This window comes from Schistocerca americana, chromosome 3 (assembly GCF_021461395.2).
Source record: "Schistocerca americana isolate TAMUIC-IGC-003095 chromosome 3, iqSchAmer2.1, whole genome shotgun sequence".
Taxonomy (NCBI): domain Eukaryota; kingdom Metazoa; phylum Arthropoda; class Insecta; order Orthoptera; family Acrididae; genus Schistocerca; species Schistocerca americana.
In genome coordinates this window covers 549,574,579-549,596,898 of record NC_060121.1, presented here as the reverse complement: position 1 = coordinate 549,596,898, position 22,320 = coordinate 549,574,579, and the positions used below count along the sequence as shown (strand labels likewise).

The 22,320-nt window shown below is 38.7% G+C and overlaps 1 protein-coding gene across 1 annotated transcript in view; it reads left to right on the top strand.

The window, feature by feature from the left end:
- Positions 1–22,320, top strand: part of LOC124607430 (protein kinase C-binding protein NELL1-like) — a 935,048-nt gene that overhangs the window by 704,551 nt on the left and 208,177 nt on the right. The window contains exon 9 of the mRNA XM_047139757.1: positions 21,624–21,743. Within this exon, the coding sequence (XP_046995713.1) occupies positions 21,624–21,743 (120 nt within the window). The remainder of the gene's footprint in view (positions 1–21,623; positions 21,744–22,320) is intronic.

Sequence of the window (22,320 nt, the reverse complement as noted above, 5' to 3'; positions counted from 1 at the left end):
TACATTGTATGGATGTAGTCAATTACAACCTAATTTCTTATATTTAATTTGTTACCAAAACTTGGATAATAAATATAAATATTTCATGTTGTATGTTAGTATGTGTCACTGTGTTCTTTGTGAGATGTTACTGGTTCCCTGTGTTTGCTATGTGTTGGTATTCCTGGCTCTTTGTTCTGGCTGTAATTGATTCATGATATGTGCTTTCTTAATTTGTTTTCTATTTTGTTTTTATGTGTATTATTTGTGCGTTGTACCCACTCTCTTTGGCTATCTGATGTATTGTGTTTAGACACAAGGGAACATAACAAATGAACACATAAGTGAAATTTAAGCCATGCCAAAGATTATATCAGAATAGAACTACTACACTTTGAGCAAGGAGTTCTATTTACAAAAAGAAGGCCTAACAATGGGCTCACCTATCAATGGCCAACATGCAAACATATTTTTGAACCACATTGAAAACAAAATGTTTAATGAAACTAACATCCAGAACAATACAAGATTACATGTTGGTACCATTAGGTTGATGACATCATTTGTTTTGTAAATGAATAGACACCCAAATAAAACAATTGCACAGTGATCTAAACACAGTGTATCCAAAAATAAAATTCACCATTGAGAATGAAGTTGACATCATACTTTATTCCTTAGAGCCCAACATGCACAGAATCAACAACAAACATAATTTTGAAATATTTGGGGAATCTACAGCCACAAGGAGGACCATTCACAACCATTCCAATCACCCACTGACACACAAACTTTCAGGTTTCAGATATATGCTATACAGACTTAATAGAACTGCTCTGGACACACTCATCTATACACCAGACAACTAGAGAGAATGAATATAACGCACAAACAATAAAACAACTGAACAACAAAATAAAAAAAAGCAAACTAAAAATGAATAAACCATTAATCAATTACCAGATGCAACAAAGAGCCGGGAAAAAAACACATGACGAACACAGGGAACAAGGAACAACTTACAAAGAACACAGCATATCATATACTAACATAGAGCAAGAAATATGTCCAGATGTTGGGAACATTCTGAAGAAGCAAAGACTGTGGTACATTGCACTACTAGGGAATAGGGAAACAAATAGGAAGGAGTGGACTCCTTTTGTTATCACTCATTTTATTTAACAATCATATAAACAAATTCCTTTAAAACTACAATATCTTGATCTGCTAACAATGTCTTTTATGAAACCAGGTCTATCTCATATATACTAGAAAATTTTAAAACCACTAACAGTTATGCACCTGACGGCTTAAAATTAATTCACTATTTTACGTTGCTCTTCAGACAAAGTTTAATAAATAAAATGAATACCCAAGTAAACATAATTAGCAACAGAATTAATTAGCAAGGAGTGATGCCAGGTTGCTCGAAGGCGGAGCAAAACCTTAACTTAGAGAAACCAAGGTGGAAGGCAGAAGCTGGCAGTTCGTACAAGACCCACTTCTTGAGCTTTGACCAGGATTCACCTCCTGCAACCCAGGATTTCACAGCTCTGGGTACCTGTAGGTGGAAAGGTAGTGCTTACTCCAAAACACCATCCAGCCAGCTGTAACATTTAACAAGCGCACAGAACAGGCCCACAGGGACAATGTAAACAACCACCAAAAGATAATAAATAACAGGTCAAATTATTCAGCAATAAAACGGCACACTGCCTTCTTTAAGATCAAGTACATTATGTTTCGATTAACATTTCTAAGCATTTCTCCTCCAGAATGATGGCTATGCAGACACAGCTAATCGACTTCCAAATGTAAATAAACTGTACAAAGGTCTTATCACTTAGCTGAAAGATGAAGGCACAAAATCAGTTTTAACAAGTATGTGCATCTATTTTCAATGAAAACTACTGAATCTTGGATTAATTGTGGCGCATACACATTTGATGGCAAAAAAAGAATTACACACCTTGCTAGATAAATGATTCCTACATACAACGCTTTTACATGGCATATCACTCTGAACATCTTCAGAACACCCAAGGTTTCATCAGTACACTTGATAGTGGATCCAAAGAATGCATTCACACCACAGGAAGTTTATTATGGCATAAGCCAAATAAACATGTTTGATATATTTTAAAGCACTTCAGCAATGCTGACAAATCTGCAGTCACATATCATGGACAAATTCACTTAACTTTTTGCTGGACGTCCGATACGGCTTGCGTTGGGTACAGCAGGCGGCAATAAGGCAGCAGACAACCATAGACAGCCGTGTCCAGAACTAGCAGCACACAACCCAAGGCAGCAACAAGCCTTCTCCCAGGTGACAGGAAAGGCTCTCCACCAAGCTACCCCAAACACATGGTCGGTTCCCACTCCACCACAACCACACTCTGGCCTCAGGTAACATCAAATGCCAACTGTCATGTTCTTTGTGAGAGCCTCCAGTTAACTCCCCTAGCAAAGATAAGGCAGGAAAGACTCAGTACATATCACAAGCAAAGGTAAGAGTGTGAAGGCAAGATACTTGCAAATACGATGGCGCGCTAGTAAAACGCCACAGCTCGGACTACAAACAACACAATATAGAAAAACCTAAAAACTGAGAACACCTCGACAGACACATTCTCCCAAGCTGGAATCTATTGATTGACCTGAAATTCATGGCAATCCATCTAAACAGGCCGAATATGCAGAATTTTGAAACTAAACATCCTTGTAAATAACTTTTGTAAATAATCTCATACAAGAAAACCAGCATCCAAACAACACCGAGACTGATCTCGATATCCTTGGACAAAGAAATAGTCTCTATAAAAAATTCACAATAGAGGAGAACTACTACATACAAAAAGCTGTGCTATAAGTATAGAAAGTCTTGAATAAAAATACAACACCGTGTAATAAAACACTGCTTATAACAATCAATGAATTACAGAAAGATGGTTCCCCATAGAAAACATAGTACTCAAGTATCTAAAACCATTTGCTTCTCACTTCCTCTCCCCCCTTTTTTCCTTTTTATAGCTATCTCTCTCTCTCTCTCTCTCTCTCTCTCTCTCTCTCTCTCTCTCTCTCCCCCCCCCCCCCCCCCCCTTCCTCTCCCTCCCCCCCCCCAAATTAGAATGCACAACTGGACAGAAAATATAAGTAAAGTGTCATACACAACCACTAATAACAAAAAAGTATTTAAAAATATGCAAATTTCTTCAAGACTCCTTGGAGTTACCTGGCTGTCAAAATGATATAAATAGGCAAAATACAAACTGACTTGTAAAAATCTATTTCCACAAATTATGTAATTACAGGTGAGCAGTCACATCAGATGAAAATCATATGAAAATATTACAGTCCTTAGCTCTAAAATAGAGTAACCATCACTAACTTTATATGATATTTTACAGAAACTGATTGAGTTCCGCGGAAGATGACACATAGGTGTCAAAATGTGTCTGGGAAAATAAAAAAGGAATATATGTTTTTTTGCATGAAGCAGAGTTTTAAAAAAAGTCCAAGTTCTGTTAGTTTTTATTAAGAGATAAACAAGTGGAGAAGAGTTCCTTTATGTGTTGCATTCACTCAGTTTCTATGGTGTGATTGGATTATCTTTGACTTTATTTAAAGAGACAATCAAAATGTTGTTATAGTGTTGCTCTTTTACTGATTTGATGGTGTAAATATGCAGTTTTTCTTTTAGTAAATGTAATGTGTGTAATAAGACAGTTTTACTCCACTTTGACAGTTTTATTACAAGAAGATTCAGAGTAGTCAATCAGTTTCTCTGAAAATCTTGTTGGAGCTTCTGTAGCACTCAACCTGGAAATTAATTTCTCTTTTCTTTTTCATACATTTCATTTTACAATCGCTTGTTCTTAATCACTTGATTGCTGCAGGGTTGCTCACTGGTTGCCATGTTGTGTGCTTGCTCATTATCAAATAATCTGGCTGTCTGAACTGAGTGCAGTGCATTTAAGCTGCTATGTGGCACTGATGTACCCCTACAGCCTGCTTAGCCCCATGTTGAATATTTTTAGAGAGATTGCACTGCTTCCTTTTAATCTTTTGTAATAAGCTGTTGAGATATTTGAAACTCTCCACTTTGCTGTCATTTCCCATCAATTATTTTCCCATTTGTGACTTTCTCTTTCTTCCTGCTCATGATCAACATTTCACATTTCCTTATGCTAAATTTTGTACCATATTCTTGTACTAATCATTGCCATACATCCAATTGCTCTTGCACTTTCTCCTCCTTGTTTCCCCAAATTATCAAATCGTATGCAAACACCATTACTTTCATCTTTCCTTCACCAATTACTTGTGCCACCCTGGTCATTATCTTATCCATCACTACATTGAACTGCAATGGTGGAAGTGCACTTCCCCCTTCCAAACAGCTCATACTCCCATTGTACATTTATGTCATCCTCCATGTAGTCCACTTTTCTACTCCCTTTGTTCTTCAGGGGCTTCCATACTTCATTTCTACATATACTATGATATGCTTTTTCAGTGTTCAGGTAGGCTATCAGTAAATTATTTCATATTCATCCTGTAGCTTACAGCGAAAATTAGATTACTGTGGACCTTCCTACTCTGAACCCATTTTGTTCTTCTCCAACCCTTCCTTCTATTTTTGTCCAAATTCACATTTCTCAAACTTTCTAAAAGGTTTATTTATTTTATTGAGTTATTCATGTAAGGATCATCTCAGTGATACAGCAGTTGTCATGGTAATGCAATGAAAATCAATAGCTCAAAATATATGCACAGAGTATCTAAGCGAGCTTTATGAAAACAGAACAGGTGGTCAGCAATGGTCTTTGAAGAAGGAACCATCCTGACATTTGCCTGAAATGTTTTAGAAAAACCAAAGGAAATCTAAAGAAGGATGGCTGGAAAAAAGCAAACTCCATCTTCCTGAATATGATGTCAGTATATTAACAGTTGCACAGCCTCATTGTTTGTTTCCTATCGGATAATATTGTTTGATTTACATACAATTTGTCTCAGATAACTTATAATATAAAACACAGTTCTGCTCTTAATCACTGCACATGCTAAGGATATCTGCTGGTGACTCCTGGACCATGAACATGGTGCTGTCCTGTTGTACTAACTCCTGTCTCATAAACATTCAACTATGCTCTTGCACATCTTCATGTCCTCCTCTCAATCACCTGGAAAACTGAGTCAGCATCCCCCCCCCCCCCCCCCAAATAATGAGAGAGTTATTGGACCCTAGAGAATGACAAGGTGTTACTATAGTGCACTGTAGATCTTGACACACATTTTTCTTGAAAAAGCATTACATTACTCTGATGTGACAAGGTGTTGTAGTTATGCCCTTACACTATTAACTACTACTTTGAGTCCTATAAGAAATCTCTGACTGTGTATTAAGCATTAGTTAAAAAGAATGTTTTTGTTGCCTTTTTAAACAGATGCATTTTGTTAATCTTTCTCATCTCCCTGGAAAATTTGTTATACAATTTTATTCACTGATAGAAATGCTGTTTTGAGTTTTTTGTTTGTTTTTCCTTGGTAAATGGAAGTCCAAACTGGATCTTGTTCCATGATTTATCATAAAACTACTAAGAAAATCCTTAGTACTGTTTTCCTGATATGCACAACATAGTGGTAGATGTAATCATTTGATGCAGTAAGGAAACCCAGTTGAAAAATATTCTGTACCGTGAGCCTGACTACTACTTCGAGTTATTATTCTTATGGCTCTTTTCTGAAGTTTAAAAATTGTGTCTGTGTTTTGTGCCTTCAGACCCCAGAAGAAATCCCATAGCTAAGAATTGACTAACTTATTAGTCTATCTTTCAGGATTGGTTCAACTGTTTTTCAAGAGCCTGTAAATTTAAGGACAAAGAACTGCCCTTGAACTATAGGACTGGGGAGTATGCATGGGTAGCCAAAATTGTGTTGACTCCTCATAATAAATGGGAAATCCTGGTTCAACTCATAGTTTGGCACAAATTTTCATATGTCATTATTGGGTAATACATCTATAGCCATGGCAGCTGATGCCATGGAATTTGTATTCAGTAAATAATTCGAAATAATATTTCATACACATGCTGATTGTCACAGCATATGTAAGCTCAATTATTATCTTTGTTTATGGGGATTGTGTGCTGTGTATTCAAGCTGTCAGAAAAGAGATTGGAGCCTTGTCTACACCCATTTCTTTCCTATATTTTAATTTCTGTGTTGTCTTCCTGAATTCAAGCTTGATTGTGGGGACAACATCATTGTGCTTGCTGTGTAAGTCATTGTGGGTGTTTTTCAGGAAATTTGGTTTTGTCTTGTCCACTATATCAAAGAAATAGTTTCTGAGGATTTTCTATTATCCTACTCCCAGCTTTGATTTGTATGTAATTATACTTGCATCTACCTTTTTCAGTTTTCATGTTTTATGACATCCCATACTACTTTGCTTTTATTTTCTGCACTATATTATTGTGTCATTCAATGGTTTTTTGCAGCAAGCAGTACCCTCCCATATATTTTTTATAGAATGGGAGTAATCTAGGAACTGGGGATTAGTGTAGTGCTTTTGTAAACAAATGGGAAAGTTAAGTGTCTGGGAGGATTTTCAAATCCTGCAATTATCCACCTACTTTACTTAGCTGCTGCTGTTGAAGTGACTAGTTTTGGCAATGTCTCCTCAAAAATTAATTTAAGCAATGGACAGAATATAAGTACTTCACAATTGTCTCTTGTCAGTATCTGTAAGATTCAGTATGAGGCTGATCTTGAAATTATTGATACCCTAATGGCAGTGTTTTCCACTTGTGCCTTGCTAAAATTGCTCAAATTTTTAGAATGCTATTACTGATTTCACCCTCAACCCTCATGTTAATATTCATGGCTCCACATATTACCATGTTAATTTTGGGGGCTGAGACTCTTTCCAGAACTTCAATTACTTTGCCAGAAAAAGTGTCCACATTACCAGCAGATGAGTGGAACACAAACAGATTGATTAACTTCTAATGGATGTCTAGTTCTGTTAGTTCAACAGCTGCCAATTCAAAATGTTTAACTGCACTATCTTCTGTAGCTTTAAAATGTGTGCTACCTCTGATACAAATACATGAATACATGATCCTGCACTCTTTAAGATAGTTCTACAGTAGCAACTTGCACCTCATGTGATGACAGCACTATATACTGTATTTCACCATCTCTACACCAGTGATCTAATGCATATCACTGTGCTATTCAAAGATTGTAATTTGACATCAAGCTAGTGTATGTTATAATCTTCATTACAACAGGGCCTGCAGCTTTGATGAATTTTTTAAAATGATTTTGTCATGCCTTCAAGCTAACATTTCCTTTATTTTTAATAGGCTGCACATTCTGATGATGAACAGAGAAGTCTCAGGAAATTTTTGAGGTGTGCACTTCCTATCTTTTGCAAAGATTTCTAAGTTGGAGATACTTTTAAGGCAGGGACTTTGCTGTCATGATTTATCCTAAGAGAGGTGTAGTCCTTCAACCTGTATATTCCTTGATGATGTATTCAGAACTGAAAATTATATTTAGTATGTGGTACTCAAGTTTAGAAAAAAAACTGTATCCATCTATTTGTTCATGGGGATTACATGGCTAGTATTGCCAGAGGTATGAGAGAAGATAACTGCAGTAGCCTAGACCTATCTTGAAGGGGAGGGAAAATGCCGAGGTAAAGAAAATAAGCCACTGAGCATCTGCTCTAGCTGGTAGCTCAGAAATGAAGAGAGAGACTTTTTGGCCACAGCTCCGAGAACCCTCCATCTTTCATGTCAGGTGGCCCTGCAGCACAATTTGATTGGCAGATGGCTTTGCTGACAGTGATTCAGCCAACTCCAATGTGAACTATTTGATTATGTCATATTGGCCTCTTTGTAAAACTGAAGTAATAAAATTACTCATGTGCCAGGGCTGGGGCACCTTTTGTATCTCTTCCCCTCTCCTTGGCTTGCATAGACCACAGATGAATTTGACAATCCCAATGGGTGCTTAAATCTAGGGGTAACAATATTTTAATTTCATTTAACACTTCAGGTTATAGTTTTGTTCAACAGTTCATATCTTGGAATGGGGCTGTAATTGTTGTGTCACTTTGCAGTGCCTACAGGCAGCACAGGACTGTGACAGCAGCAGCATTACAAAGGTAGTCAGAGATGATTTCAGAAACAGTGTTAAGGAGTACAAGCAAATGAAGCACTCTTACAGCAAAGATTAGGACATAATGCAAAAATAACCAATTCATGCTTACAGCTTTGTTTTTAAGATGAATAAAGGAATTAAATGATTGACTTTTAGTTTTATTAAAGGAAGTAATGGAATAGGGGTCACTTGACATTGAAGGGCCTACTTGTCAGACTGCAGTAAGTGTTGTTTCAGAATGAAGTGAATACATGGTGTCCAATGTTTTATAGTATCTGGGTAACCCCCAGGGTGGCACCAATTGGTTACCAACTTGACAATAATTCAAATTGAAGCCATGAACAGAGTTTTGAAACACAGAAATCTATTTTACCTGTGATCAGTAATAATGGATGCATTGAAAGTAAAATATGTTTTGATGTAATTTGAATCACTGATTAAGTTCTTTAAGTGACTTTGTAATTATTTAACTGACCAAAGAAAAATTGTGAAACTGAAAATATGTTAATGTGTGGATGCACCAAGTCAACAACTTGATTAAATCTTTCTGAGCATCAATGAGAGTGATGTAGGAAATTAAATAGACATAACTCAGACACACAAAATGAGAACTGCAAAACATCTTGCTTCTCATTGCATTAATGTCTCTTATAGACAAAAAATAACTTTTAGAATAAACACCTGAAGAGTGACTCTTTGACTCAAATTTACTTGATCACAGAAGGAATGTAATTAAGTACAGTTAAACAGACTAGAAAGATTGTAAAACAACTCTTGCCAATAAAACATTAAATGAACAAATAATCCAAATAATAAACTACTGTTGTTTGAAACAGTAACAATAGTAAGCAGTACATAAGAAAAATACAAAATAATAATGGTTTTAATTAAAGAAAACAATCCTAGATGAGATCACACATTTATGGTTCATGACAGTAGAAAAATAATTCTTCCCTAACTTCATCTTGTTACAGTCCACTGTAGTTAGGCCAAGACACGTCAACAGTTGGAGTGGCTATATGCATTCTACTATGTAACTTGCATTTAAAATGGCTGTCATGCTCAGTATCAGAACTGTAAGCTGGGCAGAAGTCACTGCAGGAACAGTTACGTTAAATAAAATATGCTAAAGGCCATAGTACGGTGGCATCTCGATCTAATGAGATTCATTGGTTCTCCTGTGCCATCAACTATTCCAAGGAATTGAACAATTCCATATTGTTAGTATCCAAAAGACTGATTAGACGGGATGTAGATTGAGAGAGTGGTTAAATTGTGGAATGAATATCAGGAATGGTTCGATAGCAGCATTCAGAGTTTTTTTCAATTGTGCAGGGAATTAACATCCTAGGATAAAGGAATGGAATGCCTGAATAGAAGTTCATTGTTATCTAACATTCCTTGGTATGTGTGTGAAGTGGAACACACAACTGGAACCAGAATGGGGTATGGCATTGCATATAAGCAGAATAAAGATCATATAATTCGACTGTCTGTTGGCCAGTGAAATTTCTTGCTTATGAGAGAAATGGTCTGCAGTATGTTTCACAGAAAAACGGAGTCTATAAATGCTGAATTGTGTCACTCATATCTAAGCAAGTAAAGACACTGGATTGCATTGCTGATGTCTACTTGGAAACTGGGCATGTGGAGCAAAGCTGGGTTGTACTTATTTGATGGCAGTTGAACAATACGTGATTCAGAGTTGTGGAGAGTGGGGTCTTATTTCTGCAGATCGTTTCAAAATAATGCAGTAACATTTCCATGATATTGGCTTGTGATCTGAAATTTTTTAATGAAAGCTTTCAAATTTTGTAATCTTTGAACATACGAGGTGTGTGAGAGAAGTAATAAGACGGAGTTTTTATCTATCAAAGTCTCTACTCTTTTCAAATGACAATATTCTGCCCTTCAAAGTTGTCCCCTTCAGCAGCTACAAGCCAGGACCAGCACTGAAAGGCTCTAACTGGTAGGTTCTTTAACATGTTGGTCACATCCTATTCAGTGTTCTCTCAAGTCCAAAAATGACATCCTTCTAAGGCATTTTTCAATACTGGGAAAAGAAAAAAGTCACAAGGACTCACATCAAATGAACGGGTGGGCTGTGTAACAATAAGGATACCTTTTGAGGTCAAAAATTCTGTAATGGAATTGCCTTTGTGAAATGAGGTGTTGGCATAATGCAACACCCATTTGTTTGCAATGACTGGCCTCACTCAATTCACCCTTTTCCTGAGTCTTTTTCAGTGACACCTTTGTAAGACACTTGGTTGACAGTTTGTCCAGGAGGAACACATTATTTATGCATGGTATTCCTACCATCAAAAAAGCAAACATTTTTATCGATTTTTGAACTTAAAGGTCACCCTGAGTGAGGTTCATCTTCAGTGTGTTCTTGGCATTCCGAAAATGATTTGAATCATTGAAAAACTTGTTCCCCATAGGTGTGTTTCAGCTTTTGAAAGGTTGCACTCACAGACTCCCCAGGTTTAACACAAGACTTAATGGCTTACTGTTGCTCTAAGTTGTGCTGTTCATTTTTTGTGACACAACAAAAACACAACTTCACTGATGATGCTCTCAAAAATTACATGATCGTTGTAAGGAGCTAAAATCGAGCTGATTATCTGGATTGGATGAGCACATTGGTCTCACAAGTACAACAACACAGAGTTGCCAGATTGCTCACAGTGTTGTCAGTCCCATTACTTTCTCACACACCTTGTAACTTCACTGTTCAAGACAACAGTGGAAACTGTGTAGTGACAAACGTATGACAAATCATTCAATAGTAGAGGCAGGTAATAAAATTGGGGAATAATTAAAAGTGCAAAACAAGGTTGGAAAGGGTATACTGCTTTATTTCAGTATATTGGGGAATTGTAACATAAAGAGGTAAAAGTTATGATGCATTGGGAGTGCTGGCGCTACTTGTCAAGGTACAACCACATTAGAACACAGAGAGGCATGCAGCAGAGAAAAAGTGACAGCTACATAGTTCATGTCATGTAACTGAGGCCAGATGTCCATAACAAACTGGCTGTTGCACATACCAACAATCCATTTGGGAAGAAGTTCTAGTCAGTGAATACTAATATGAAAGTAGCATGCTTAAAAACCTATAGGATACAGAGGAGAATGGTACAAATTCATCAGCTAAGCAAAGTGTTCTAGTTAATCAGGGCCTGATGAGGCAAAAATACACAGCACAATCATCAAATTGGCTAAACAATAGGTTTACATAGACAACATCAACACTGTCTCCCACCTAAGACTTAAAATCATTCTTAATCCCTACATAATAATTTATACGGAGGGACAGAACATAAATTATAGCAACAAGAATTCATCAGTTGGTGTGTTTCAGTGCACATTGGCTTCTGTGTCAAATGGATCTGTCTGAGTTTTACTGGAAGTTGTTTCTTTTCTTCAAAAAAAGTAGCAGATTCAACAAGAATGGAGTACGATACTTCCTCATATGCCTTACATGGGTGTCAAGTTTCATTTCAATTTCTGCATTTATAGATGATGTAACTGAATTGGAATTTCATGTAAATCATTATTTTGGGTTGTTTGTTTTCTTGGTATGCTGTTTATTTCATTAGTATTTATGTCATGCACTTTTGCAACTGTGATATTCTGGGGAATTTTAACATCTCTGCTTTCAAAATTATGTTTGCTCGTCGGAAGAAATGTACACTCCTCTGTCATACTCATCCTGCTAAACTGCACTTCGCATGTATCTATTACCATCTGTTAATGGATCCTCTAAGAAAATATCTCCATTTAAAAATACTTTCTTCACCTCTATTGAAACAGTTTTTCTGGTACCATCTAATATTTTCTCATTTTTGTTTAACTTGAATGCTGTGGTATGTGGTTTAATGGGTTGTAATTCTGAGCTCCCTCATATCCTTATGGCAGGAATACTGCCAAAATGGTGGATATCTCCCCCCAATTTGGACTTCTTGTGCTTAGAAGTTAACTATGCTTTGAAAATGGTACAGGAAATCATTATCTAAAGTGCCATCAAAATTATGGTCATGCTTCCAAGTCACTTCAAAAGTAATTGGTACTTCTTTTTGTCTGTTTCCAGTTCTACATTTTGCAAAACTATTGGGCACATTACCTTTTTCAAATCCACTCAGTCTACAACACAACAGTTTCAATTCTCAACCAAAAGTAGATTTAACAAACAAAGCACTTATTTCTGTGCTTGTATCAACAATAAAAATATACTATCTACTCTTAATTTTACTTTGAAAAGTTAAGTTTGCCACCTGGGTGAGTCCTTCTCTTACTGGATTTTCTTCATGGAAGCAGAGCAAGGAGCAGTGGCAGGACCGTTCCCATTCCTGCATCTCATATTTGTGTTCCTTCGAGCCCTTTGGTAACCTATTAGCTGAGCAATGCTGTCCCCTCGTGTCTGATCTTTCTACAGTAGTGCTAAACACTAAGGAGCCTTGTGATCTGGATGCTTGCAATGAGTACAGTACACATCTGCAATGAATACACATCTAGTGAGGTTTACCCTAGTGGAATACTGAATAAACTGCTGGGACTCTTCACCCGGAAATGTGAGTTGTAAGTCTCCTTAGTGTGTTTGGTGAAGCACATTTCACCTCAGGACCTATCTGTGGATCAGCCTCATGAAGGAATACATCTACACAGAGAACTTCTGCTTTGCTGAGTAGTACCTCATCCCTTTCATTCTTTTTCCCTTAGTATATATGTACTGCACGCCACAGCTTGTATTCTGTGAGCTAAATGCTCCAAGTTCTCCATGGAATTCTGGTGTGGGGTGAAAAGTTTGTCTCTGTAATAGCTAATGCTGTGCTTATCTCTGTATCTATCCATTAGCCCTTTTGCAAGGGCATCAAGTGCCTGGCTGTTTCTCAGCAATTCCATGGAATTCACATAAGCATGTGCCTCTTCTTGCAGTTTAAGTTTGGCGACACCTACCAACAATTCATGGCTCCATGCAGACAGTCTCCCTGTATCCATAAAATTTTGTTTGGAAGTGTGGACATATTTGCTTGGTTTATCTATGGTAGTGAGAACCAGTGAACCCAATGCAACATAAATTACAGGCTAGGATGGAACCAGCTGTGGGAACACCTAAAATGGGAAAGCAAGGCCAGCTGTATGCACAGTGATGCTTTGCGGTACTCCATTTACTATTACTTCTTTAAGGCACCTTTGCATGTGTTTTTTCCAAACAAAGTTGATCTTACATTTCTTGATAAATCTCCCGCTGTCCCTCCAATCTAGTGGTGGGTATACCTTTAAACTACTCACATCAAAACAAATAAAAAGTTTTCAGCAGCAGCTCTCAGTGACCTCTCTGGCAACATCAGACCAAACAGCATCTTTTCCCTAAAAGCAAAGCTTGTGTCATATCTTTGTTGACCAATGAATGGCATGGCAGCATCAAGGAGTGACACAGCAATGACTCCACACTTCGGGCTGGTGCTGGGTCCTTGTATCCACAACATGGACTTGTGCAAGGGTGGCAGAGGTGTTGGCAGTGTTGGATGGCCTAAGGCACAGCTTCAACAGTGGTGACGTTGGTGATGGCAGCTCTGGGTAGACTGTGGCAGGCAGCTCGGACTGACTGTGCCATGCACACGTCCGATGAGTCATACCATGGAGCCAGATAGTCCTGAACAAAAGTTTCAAGCATCCAATCATGGCTTAGTAATTTTTATGCAGCATCTGAAAGTGAAAACAGCATGCATTTGGCATCCTGATTCTGATGCCAGTTTGTACATCCCTTTGGAGATGTAGTCAGGATTGGAAAGTGTTGTGGGCTTGTAATTAATATATGGTACTCAAGCTTAGAAAAAGGAACTTCCCAGTTCATTTTCTCATGGCAAATATGTGGTAAGGATTGCCAGGGAGACAAGAGAAGATAACTCCAGTAGCCCCAGGCCCATCTCAAAGGGAAAGGAAAAATGCCAAGGTAAAGAAACTAAACCATTTAATGTCTGCTCTAAGTGACCCCTAGGAGCAGAGGAGAGAGATTTTTCAACCATGACTCCAAGAGCCCTCAGTCTCACAAGTCAGATTACCTGCAGCATGATTTGCCTGGCAGGGTGGCTTTGCTGAGAACAATTCAGCATATTCTGGCATGAATCAGTCGACTGTTGTGGTACCAGTGGAAAGATGACAGATGAAAAGGTAGTGTCTTTGTAGAATTTAAATAATATAAATTACTTTCATTCTGGGCCTGGATAATCTTGCCAATACCCATAATATCTGGTATTTGACATTTGTGGCCCACACTTGCCTGATGTACTATCACAAATTTACACTGCAAACCACCTTTCCCAATCCTGTTGACGTTCAGTTCATACCTAGTGGAGCCACATCTCCTGATAGTCTCCACTGGCACCAATGCAGTGCACTTATCAATACCTGATCATCTTTGGTGAAATATTTGCACAAGGAACCTAAAATCTCAGTCACCTGATCCAGCCCAGCACCCAGCTTTGAAAATGCTGGTGATCTGAAACTTTTTTTTATTCTTTTAGATTGCTTATGAAAAAAACACTTTTAAGATCTCAAATGAAACAACAAGCCTACTGTTACCAGTCCCTGTTTATTTATATCCACTATGTGTTTTAAAGATTTTAATCTCCAACATCAGATGGAGTTATGTATTAATATGAAGTGTGTGTTGTGTTTGACTTTTGGGTAAACTGTGGCACTGCCTAGTAGAGAAATGAAACACTATTTCAGAACATGGCTCTATGGATGTTTCTGACTAAAAACTAAATGTAAACTTTTTCAATAAATCACTTGATTGCATAAATGAGAATGAAGTTTAAGCTTTATAAACTTTGACAGAAAAGGATTTGTGTATCACCTGAAATATTTACTCTAACATATGCATTCATCAATTTGGCCAAAGACCTCCACAAGGCTAAGACTTATTCTGAAATAATGGTTTTCTTTATAGCCTAGTAGTTTCTAGGCATCATCTTTGTTTTTAAAGCATGACATTTTATATGTGATGTATTACAACAAAAAAAGGATCCTGTGACCACTGGAGGTATTCTATTTTAGTTATTTTACCTTCAAATTTACATGTACAATTAGCTTTTAGTCAAAGACTTTCACAGAGCCATGTTCTGAAGTAGTACCCCAAAGTCATGACACAATCTGCACATGTAGTATTAACACAAAAATTCCTGATGATGTGAATGATAAACCCCTTAGCATTCATTTTCTGAGTATCAGCTTGGTGATTTGGGAACCCTGAGCCAGGGATTGGTGAGTGCCATCAGTCCTTTGTCACCATAAGCTCTGGGCATGCTTCAGCAACCACAACGTTGCGTGGTGATGGAATGTCATGTGTCATAGGAAATGGGAATCTTGGCTTGACTGCCTGATCACAAGGATGGTAAAAACCTCTACAAAAAAAATAAACCCTCAATATCAAGGTGTGCTATGTGCTGATGAGATGCATGGTTGTTGAGGTGGAACAGTCATTAGCGGGCAACCTTTAGGGAACCTGCCTCACCTCAGTTGTATATGGCTGACCTAGGCATGTGGGGCTCTGTCTAGGTGAACTTTTATTTACCTAGCGGCTTGTGGGACCAGCATGGACCTTTTGAAATCTTCACTTCCTCCTCCAGAGGAAAGGGTGGGCTGCTGGTAGTTACCAACACCCAACAAAACATGAGGGGATGTGTAGCCAGTCCTCCAGACTTGGAGTTTACAGTGATTCTTTCAGTATCTAGTAACAGAATACTTGCTGGTGGCTGGAACATGTTTCTTATAAGTAAACAGAAAGAGGAGATATTCTAGAAAGTTTCACCTTTTAACATACAAAAGGGTTTACAGGAACTCACTGGAAGTTTAAAATCTGTCAAGAGGCCCTGTTGGTAGAGACATCCAATTTCCAACAAGTGAAGAACATCGAGGAAGCTCAGTGCCTCAGGGACTGTGCAATAGAAAGTGAACTGCACAACACCTTGAACTATGGCAAGGGTGTTGTGACTTGGTTGACAATCCCGAAGAAGAACTGAAAGCTGACGGGTCCCAGGAAGGCATTGTTGATATACAGAACATTATGAAATGGGTGGATGGTGATTTCATGAGATCAGGCTCGTTTGTACCTGCTTTCAGCAGCACAAGACCTCCTCCATCTCAGTGTGTGGCATTATTTTCCTAACCCAGTGCACTGTTTTCCATGCCAGCTCTTTGGAGCACACCAACTTAGGTTGTAAGGGAGCAGCCACTTGTGGCCGATGTGGTAAGGCCATCCATGAAGATGATGGTTGTTCGTCTCCTATAAGTGTGTAAACCGCTCTGGGGATCACCCTGTATGTAGTGTCTTCCTTGAAGAAGGGAAGATGCAAGAAATAAAAACAACCAAGTATCTCTTGTATGTTGAGGCCAAAATGATCTATAAGGCCATGCAGCCTCCTGAAGTTTGCTTACCTTCTTTGCGTCTGTTCTTAAACAACAAGTTCAGATGTCTGGTGCTGCTACTCAAATGGAGGTTGCTAGTGTTAGTGCTAGTACCTGCATTTGCCAGTGCACTTGTGTTGCTACTGTTCCTTCAAAGCCCACACTTCCTCCCAAAACATCAGACAGGTCTGTTGTCACTAATGTTGCAGTGCTCCCTGCTTCTCCAAAGTTTCAGTCTGATCAACCATCCAGTGCTGTCACTACCTCTGCTACAGCTGTGGCTCTGAAACCTACAGAGTCAGGTTGTAAACAGTCCAGTGATGCTGATGTCATACTATCTGATGTCTCTCTTGACTTCTCAGGATGACCAGACCGGGGACAGATCAATGGAGGGGTTGCTGTGAATGTCGATAATGTGTATAACTCTGCTCTCCTCCAGGTTACTGACCTGCAAGCAGTTGCTGTGGAAATTCATGGATGTCGGTGGGTCGCTGTTTGCTCACTCTCTCTACCTCCATAAGATACAATAGACTCTGAGGTTCTCATAGGCTTTGTGGAATTGTGGAACAATTCCCATGACCATTTCTCCTACTGGAAGACTTCAATTCCCATCATGCTCTACCTCTACTTGCTCTCATTGCTGGGTTTTGGAGAGCCTCATGACATCTCATGAGCTGTTCATCCTACATACAGGTACTCACATTCATTTCTGTACTGCTACTGGGTCATTTGCAGCTGTCGACCTCTCTTTCTACTCTCCAGCCCTCACAGATTCTGTTCATTGGGAGGTCACTGATTACCTTCATTCCAGTGACCCCTTCCTACTCCACATTCTCCACTGGATGGAGCACTACCTGAAGAGAGGCCATCAAAATGGATGTTCAGCAGCACTAACTGGATGCTGTTCAGCGAGCTGGCTATGTTTGAACAGCAACAGCATCCAGGAACGGTTGTCACTACCATGTGACTGTAGAGAGGGGCAAATTGGACTTCAGGTCCAACAGTTCTAAGTCCAACAACTCCCATTTATCCATGTGGGAGCTGGAATTGACATTGCTTGAGGTTTGTGACACTGCACCCACTCATGACCAAATCTGGTTCTACGTGCATCGACATTTGCCAGCAGAGTCAAAGGAAATCCTCTTCAAAAGTTTTGATCTTATATTGCAGCCAGGTAACTTCCCCAACTCATTGAGGGACACAATTCTAATACATCAGCTCAAACCAGGAGAGGACCACACATCTCCCAGAAGTTACAGGTGCATCACCTTAACAAGCTGGGTATGAAAGACTCTGGAGTGAATGATTAACCGTCATCTGGTCTGGTTCTTAGAGACCAGGCAACTCCTTATCCACTGTCAGTGTCGATTCTGGAGATTTCAGTCCACTCTCAACAACCTGACACTGCTAGAGGTGGCTATTCAGCAATCTGTCCTATGTAAACATCACTTTATTAGCATATTCTTTGATATCAGTAAGGCATATGACACTACTTGGAGATACAGTATTCTGACGAAACTGCATCAATGGGGCTTTCATCACCACCTCCTCATCTTCCTATAGTCTTTACTGTCTCAGCAGTTTTTTCAAACTCGAGTTGGTGAAAGGCTGTCAGATCATTTTGAGCAGAAGAATGACATCCCTCAAGGCAGCATTTTAAGTGTAATCCTCCTTACTATAGCCATAAATAGTATTATGTGTATGGTAAGGAGTCCTGTACAGTGCTCCTTATTTGTAGACGATTTTGTTGTTCTTTGTTCCTTCTCCAGAGTTGCAACAGTGACCCATCTGTTGTAACTTACAGTGCGGAGGTTAGAGGAGTGGGCTGTAAAGATGGGTTTTCAGTTTTCAGCTTATAAGTGAATATGTGTTCATTTTAATCATTCTCATTGTATTTTAAATTTACCTGACTTGCACATGAGGGGCACCATCCTACATTTTAGGGACTCAGTGAGGTTTCTGGGCCTCATTTTTGATACTAAATTGTCATGGTTGCCACACCTGAGAGATATGAAAGCCAAAACTCTCAAGGCACTGAACATCATAAAGTGTCTTAGTCACAGGCCTTGGGAAGCAGACAGAGCATGCCTGCTCCAGTTTTGTAGGGATTTCAAGCATTTGTGGCTGGACTGTGGGTGCACAGTGCATGAATTGGTGAGGCCTTTTTATTTGAAGATCACTAATGCTGTCCAAAATGAGGGGATTTGGCTGGCCATGTGTGCTTGTAGGACAGGTCCCATAGCCAGTCTCTGTGCTGAGGCTAGGGAACTGCCACCCACCATCCAGTGACAACTCTTCATGGTGCATCAGATATGTAAGTTCCTTGCAGTTCTGACTTCACCAATATACCATACTGTTGCTTTTCTGCCTCTGGAATGCCTTTTCTCCAATCATTCATGAGCCACAATACTGTTTAGGATCTGTGTACAGTGTATGCAGGAGTCACTGGGTGTGGAGCAAGTACAACCTCATATCCAGGGTTTTAACCATCTGCCACCATGGTTACTGCAGAGGCCCAGCGTAATTTTAGATTTGGTGCAGTATAGGAGAGCTTGCACTCCTGCTTCTGTTTTTCATGTGATATTTTCTGATATTTTATATGAGCACCTGAACTATGTAGCTGTCTTCATGGATGATCTAAACAAGGTGCCTCTGTTGGTTGGTCTGTTGTTTTTGCTGGATCGTGTCCTCAAGGACCCATGCCCCAAGACTTCAGTGTCTTCGACACAGAATTACGTGCAATTTTGATGGCACTGGAGCAGATGAGACTTTCTTCCAGTGCTGAATTTCTAGTCTGCTCCAATTCTCCAAGTGGCCTTCACTGTCTACAGTGTTTGTACCCAGTGGATAAAGTAGACCAGAATATCCAGAATGCCCTCCTCCAGCTAAAATGACTGGGAGTGAAAATGTGGATCTAGCTGCAAGAAGGCATGTCCTGATCTTCAGCTGTTTCAGTGTGCCATCCCCCTGCATGCTATAGCCTCGCTGTTGAGCTCCAGAGTCTTGTGTCAGTGAGAGGATGAGTGGCTGGAAGCAACAGAAAATAAGCTCTGTCCAACAGACAGTAAGCTCTGTATAGTAAAGCCCACAATGCAGCTGTGGCATACCTTATTCCAGCCATGTTGACAGGATGAGGTCCTCCTTATTTGTCTTTACATAGGCCACAGCTCTCTGGCACATTGCTTCTTGCCCTGTTGAGAGGACCCTCCAACGTGTGGTGCTTGTGACATCCAGATCACTATGGGCCACATTTTATTGGATTGTGTTTTATTTTCCAACCAATGGACCATGGTGGATTTGAAGATGGATCTGTTGTCTATTTTAGGTAACATTCATGTAAATGTGGTTAGTTTTGAAGTTTTGTCAGTTGTCCAATATTTATCCCAAAATTTAATGTGTTAGCAGGGTGACTGGCTCACCATGTTTTTCATAAACATTCAGGCAGTCACATTTTTCTGTGCCTGTGCCTCTATTTTGGCTCCTTTGTAGTTTTACTTGTGTTTTAATTAACTGTATAGCACATTTTAGTTTTTTTATTTCTTAGTGCTTATGTTAATATTGTCACAATTTTATCCACACTCATTTCTTCAAATGTGTGTAAGGGCACTGATAACCTTACCGTTGATGAGCAGCCGTAAGCTCCAGACACACACACACACACACACAGGGGTGATAATAGTGAGCATGTTGTTTCATTCGATAGTAATAACAGTCAAGATAAAAACTAATGGAAAATGTTTGCACTTAAGCACATAAAATGTCTGGTTTTCCATGTTCATCTGCTAGCACAATAATTCATCCATAGACAGTTTTGAGCTGCAGATATTTGTGTGACAGAACAGTTTTCAGAAGTTATCAATGTGTTTAATTCACATAAGCCCAATAAATGGTCCCTGGCAGCCTTCACAGCCAAAAAAATTAGGATGTCAAAATAGTTTTCATTGACATAAAAAAACTGTATATTAGAAATTGACAATTACTTTGACACTTACTTACAATTTTGGCCAGTTGCCACAATGATTCCTTGTAAATATGATGACATGGCACTTTCTTTGTAAAACTGAAAACCACTCTGCCTTTATAGAAGAAACAACAATGAAAATAATATTTAGATATTAATAGTGAAGACTGTTCAGTAACAAAAAGTGGAGTAAAAAAATCAACACGAGATAAGAGCAGCAACTATGCACAAGAACCCTGTGTTTGATTAGCTGTGGGGAGGCTGGAGAGGAAATATAGAATTTTAGCACATTCATAGTATATGGATACCAGAAGAGCAGTTTGTTTAAACGCATCAGTATCATTTGGAGTAAACATATTTCTAGCACTGTGGGAAACATGTGCAGTTCTAAAAATGGGTTTTTGGCACTTGGGGACACCATGGCACCATTTGTTAATATGTCCAGAGCACTCAGTGGGTTAGCTGCAAGTTATTCTACTTTCAATGTCAAGGGAAAGTCAGTAGTCAATGGACCTCCATAACATATTTGAGGCACATTGTAGCGAGAAGTATTCTAACTCTAGATGTTCTTTGAGAGTGACACTAAAGAAAAGATGTGGAAACATGTATATCCAGATAGCCTTTATCTTGGCCATCAAATTAGGAGGTGAAGTAGGATGAATAGATGAGAGAATAGTCCTTACCTCTACATGAATTGAATCCAAGTCTGTTACTGTAAAATTTGTCAATATACTGTAATTTTGCATCTTCCTTTTATCTCATTTGATAATAAATTCAGAAATATTGTTTAGAAACCTGTTAAAATATCTCAAGTGTTTTAATCAAAAGTTTTGTTAGGAAATATTGGAAGGAAGTTGTCTATTATCAACAATTTTACATCCGGTTTTTGTGCTTTGCTTGGTATTTTTTCTTCTGTGTGCTCCATTAATGAGAGAATGTCTACTAATGTTTTTCACTTTCTCTGTAAATGCTTTTCAACAATTTAACGATATGGATTTGATGCCAGCCTGTTTATATAACAATACTGACTCTCATTATCATCTACTAACCTGTAAATGCGTGCATTTTCTTTTACTGCTGGCTTGCATAGGGGTGGATTACTGCAATAAGGGACATATGTGCCATGAAAATGCTACTTGTCTCAACTTACAAACTACTTATGCATGTCACTGCAACACTGGATTTTCTGGAGACGGTCATTTGTGCCATGGTGAGTTTTATGTTAATAATAGCTCTAAAGTACTGATAAATTTTCATTTAGTGTCACATAATTTGAAAATGATAATATTCATGGACTTAACTGTAGCTTTTGTATTAAAATGGCTTTTGTAATAGTTTCAAAAATTTGTTTTTTTGTTTCGTCAGCATTTCTGTTGGAAAATAATAAACAGTGTAGATAATAATGGGTATGATATCTTGTGAAAATACATACCACAAGTAGAAAAACAGTACTAAATATTTTAAACCAATACTGGAATGGTCGTTGTATTACCTCCCTGTACAAAGCCTATGTATTTTTGTGTTGATTCGCTGTTAAACAACTCATCAAGCTTAACAGGAAACTGGGGATAACACACTGTAGTTGTTGTTATGTAGTGTTAAAAAGGACAAATATAATTATTATCATTATGATTTAATAATCTGTGTCTCTGTCTCTCTCTCTCTCTCTCTCTCTCTCTCTGTGTGTGTGTGTGTGTGTGTGTGTGTGTGTGTGTGTGTGTGTGTATGTGAGTGGCTCTCTTCCGTCTGGCAAGGTGCACATACAGTAAGATGAAACCAGATCCTCT